This window comes from Dreissena polymorpha, chromosome 1 (genome assembly GCF_020536995.1).
Source record: "Dreissena polymorpha isolate Duluth1 chromosome 1, UMN_Dpol_1.0, whole genome shotgun sequence".
NCBI classification, from domain to species: Eukaryota; Metazoa; Mollusca; class Bivalvia; order Myida; family Dreissenidae; genus Dreissena; species Dreissena polymorpha.
Window position 1 is genome coordinate 204,816,558 of NC_068355.1, and position 4,116 is coordinate 204,820,673.

General features: G+C 37.7%; 1 protein-coding gene across 1 annotated transcript; it reads right to left on the minus strand.

The window, feature by feature from the left end:
- Positions 1-330: 330 nt before the first annotated feature.
- Positions 331-3,963, minus strand: LOC127864713 (uncharacterized). The gene is made up of 4 exons (XM_052404607.1): positions 3,676-3,963; positions 2,691-2,778; positions 2,331-2,524; positions 331-1,478 (listed from the first exon to the last, which is right to left on the minus strand). Exons 2-4 carry the CDS (start codon positions 2,768-2,770, stop codon positions 1,201-1,203), a joined length of 552 nt encoding a protein of 183 aa, XP_052260567.1. The 5' UTR covers positions 2,771-2,778; positions 3,676-3,963; the 3' UTR covers positions 331-1,200.
- Between the last annotated feature and the right edge of the window lie 153 nt (positions 3,964-4,116).

Below are 4,116 nucleotides of genomic sequence, written 5' to 3' on the forward strand. Positions count from 1 at the left end.
GTAAAACAGACATAAACACACACGAATATTGCGAATCCAGCATACCATTATACGTTGTCTTGACTAAATCGATGGTTTCAATTAAATGTATAAGTATCCATCATTAGGCTGCAGCTTTGAACATTTTGAAATAGTTTACACAACTAAAGATAGACTTTAGGTGATCATAACATGCAACGTAGACGCTGTTTCGTGCGATTTGGAATAAAAACAAGAACAAGCTTTTGTACCAATTCAGTTTTGTTTATTTTATATAAATATTAGATTGTGTTATTTTAATTTTAAACGTAAATAAAATATGAATTCATCGCAACAACTTTTTGTATTACATATAACATATTCAAACATATTTAAATGTTATTTTATGTCACACATATACAAATATTTACATATTCCACATATTAAATTATATATTCAAATATTAACATATTTAGCAACCATTAATAATAATAACATATTAAAAGGCACAACTTTGAACATTATGCGATAAAAAGAATAATAAGAGCAGCGTTTTGGGAAAACTGGGTTTAATGCATGTTCACATGCTAATCAGGGACGACAGTCTCCGCTTTTATGGTATTTTTCGTCTAAAGAAAGTCTCTTCTTAGCGAGAATCCAGTTTGGGCGGAACATGTCGTCCCTGATAAGCTTTATTAGATCTACCATAATTAACAAGCGTTCAAGCGAACGCGTGTAAATATCGCTCGTCAGCGATGTATGATATTAAATCGTTACGTATTACACACGAAATGTTTATCAATACTTGTCATACATTCAAAAATGTGTGAACAGCATAACTTATGCATCGATACCGTATTATTCGCATTTGTTCACACCCAAAATGTACGCTTAACAATTAAAACATTCACAGAAGACACATATGATGATTTTGGTACAAAATAAGTCGAATGAACAAAATTACATTCAATATGGAAGCACACTGGAGATTTTCTCCCACAAAATCAAAACACATGTGTTATTGTATAAATCCGCCCAGACCTCGACGTCATTAGATAGAAGGTCCGAGTCAACGAAACGTATTTGTAACATCGTCACAACTAACGCATGCGTTTGTTCATTTCGTTGTCACAGACGAACAATTGATGCTTATTACAAAGGGTTTGCGAGCTTTTTCCGACATCTGGATGCGTGCGCATTTTTTTCGACGAGAACCGGAAACGGCCAAATGTGATCACGAGATTACATGACGCTGCATCTATCCTGGAGGTCACTAGTTCTTTTATTGTCGGGACGTCGCCCGTTCCAGACGCCGACGTTACGTGCTTCCGTCATTATAAACTCCTCGACGTCAAAGCCGTTAAAAACTTCGATTTTGTCGAGGCTCATGCGCGACGTGCCGTTGCTAGGCATGGTCTCCTTTGTTACGGCCGTCCGCGCATGCGCGCTGAGTGCCGCAGCGTCCAGTGGGTCTCCGAGGTAGTCCCGGGTGGCCAGCTCTAGGTTGCATTCCGGGAGAGCTGAAATGAAGACACAAACTCTTTGCTTACAAAATATACGTTATTTTATTAAGTCACTTTATATACCTTGCGAAATGTGTATTACTAAATTAAGTTTATTTAATCAGTAAGCTATTGCATGTTTCGGTGGGTTGTGTCTCATGAATTGGTTGTGCGACAGTCCCGCTGTCACAATCATACACTTATATATTTATTATATACATGTACCTTATTATAGCCAAATGCAACGTAACAAGCCATCAATCAAACAAAGTATTAATAACTCGATACAAAAAGGAGAATGTTGTAGAAAAAGCGAAAACACAGTTTTTCGATAGTTCAAACCAATGAATACGGAAAATGATTTATAATCGTCAAACAAACGGGAAACCTGTCTATTTTGTCTATACTTTATTTGCACCAATGTTTGAATGTGATTATAAGGTGATAAATAATTTATGCCAACACGTATCTATGGATATGGGCCGTGCTCTGTGAAAAAGGGGTTTAATGCATATGCGTAAAGTGTCGTCTCTGATTAGACTTTGCAGTCCGCACAGGCTAATCAGGGACGACACTTTCCGCTTTTATGATATTTTTTTTGTTTTACAAAAGTCTCTTCGTAGCAAAAATCAAGTTTTAACGGAAGTTTCTTCCCTGGTTAGCCTGTGCGGACTGCCCAGGCTAATCTGGGACCCACATGCATAATCCCCATTTTCGCAGAGCGCGGCTCATATATAATTAACACCACAGCGTACCTGTGGATATGCTATTAACACAACTATGTTCTATAGATATGTTGCCAACATGTACCTATATGCAAATAAGGACAACACCTAAATATGTGTATATTTAATTATTTCCATTACGTACCTCGGATGTGATTCAGCAGATGAAAGGTCGGAATGACAGGCTGCGGGTCCAACATGTGCAATTTGACGAACAGTGTGTTCATCGCCATGTTGTATTCCTCCTCTGTCACATGACCGCGGACCATTTTTTGCACCCATCCCATCGTCCAAGAGGGCTCCGTCATGCGCTCAATAATACGGTCCGCCCACTCCGGCCTGAAAGTAGTTCGTCGTTTTTTTTTTATAAATTCCCACATGGTCGACAAAACGGCAAACATTCGAGGCATATTTCTTACTATTCCAACATAAGAAATCCACGAAATTTCTTGCCAACGAATTTACATAATTAAACATTATTTAAAAAGACAGAGAAAAAGCTTACCCATCATCGTCAATGAAGTCTTGCAAACTGATGTTCGTCCGTGCGTCTCTCACTACGGACGGGTACAGAGCGCAGTACATGGAGAACCCTGGAGAAAACAACAACAACAAATAACAAGTCCGGTCGGACTTTCGAGGTTTCGACAGTAGTAATATTACGGCGTTCAGCTCACTCTTTTCCTCGAATACCTGGTTTTCCAATGCTAGAATACTTAGTGATGCCAGTAAGTCTCGATTGGTCATTGTCGGCTCGGGTACTACTTACATGTTTCCCGGGTACTCTTAAGTATACCTACATGTACCCCGGGTACGGTAAATATACTAAAAGGTACCAGGGCAATTTAACTCTAAATCGGTCGTTGTCGGCTATTTTTTTAAATTAATTATACTCACATTTATGTCAATTTTCTGTTAAATGGCCTCTATATTATCGAAACTCATACTCAAAAGCCTGTTGATGCAGTTTTTTTTAAGATAAGTTTGTTTAAGATAATCGGTAGCGCATTTTACGACATCGGACTTAGGACGGACATACAACTCGGGTACTGTCTAATATCGACCGGGTACGATAAAGTATATTTACCGTACCCGGGATACATGTAAGTAATACCCGAGCCGACAATGACCAATCGATCGCCAGTAAGTAATAACTGCCCTGCTGGAATCAGAGGCAGGAGAGGAATGGCCATAGAAAGGTAATCGATCAAATAACTATTTAATGTGTATATTAAAATTTAATCGGTATATCATTCTCCTGAACTTAATGCATCTTCAATTATCAAAACAGTGCAAAATGAAGTTAAATATTATAGTTATGTTTTACTTTTTCATTTACTTTTTCTTTTCAATCAACATGAAATAGAAGGTCAACGATATCCGACTGAAGGTTTGTGAAATTGCATCATTTATTTAGTGCATTGTCCTTATTATATTTATTATGTAGATACTTTTTTTGTTAATAACCAATGGCATAAATCAATATTTACCCAATTTCTTCCAATGTACACTAGTGTACAATTCAGTCAGCACATTTTCCAAGTTATTCTTTTCGATTATACAGTAAAACTTGTACGGATCATCTCCTTTTGAAATGGCCTCGCATATGACTGCAACTGCTAGGCTGTGAATCGGAAATCCTCGTAAATCTTCGTCGGTTATTCGGAGATCTTTCGTCACTTCCGGAAAAAATACTTCGTGAACACTTGGGTGTAGTTTTATGCAGTTCAGCAACAGATCACGTGACTCTTGCGTTACTAAATCGACGCCATTTTTAAATGGCGTCAATTATTGCAACACGTCTTAAGTCAATCCATTATGTTTTGGTTTACTTGGTCCGGAAAATAGTTTGAAACCTTTATCTTCATTTCTCTTCTTAATAACTGGACGTTTTACTGCCGTAAAAGAGGACACTCTTTGTACTTCAACAT

Coding starts and splice junctions, on each gene's coding strand:
- LOC127864713 (XM_052404607.1), bottom strand. CDS start 2,770: ATGTACTGCGCTCTGTACCCGTCCGTAGTGAGAGACGCACGGACGAAC. Junction 2,525..2,690: donor GACTTCATTGACGATGATGG/GTAAGCTTTTTC, acceptor AACTACTTTCAG/GCCGGAGTGGGCGGACCGTA. Junction 1,479..2,330: donor TCTGCTGAATCACATCCGAG/GTACGTAATGGA, acceptor TCTTCATTTCAG/CTCTCCCGGAATGCAACCTA.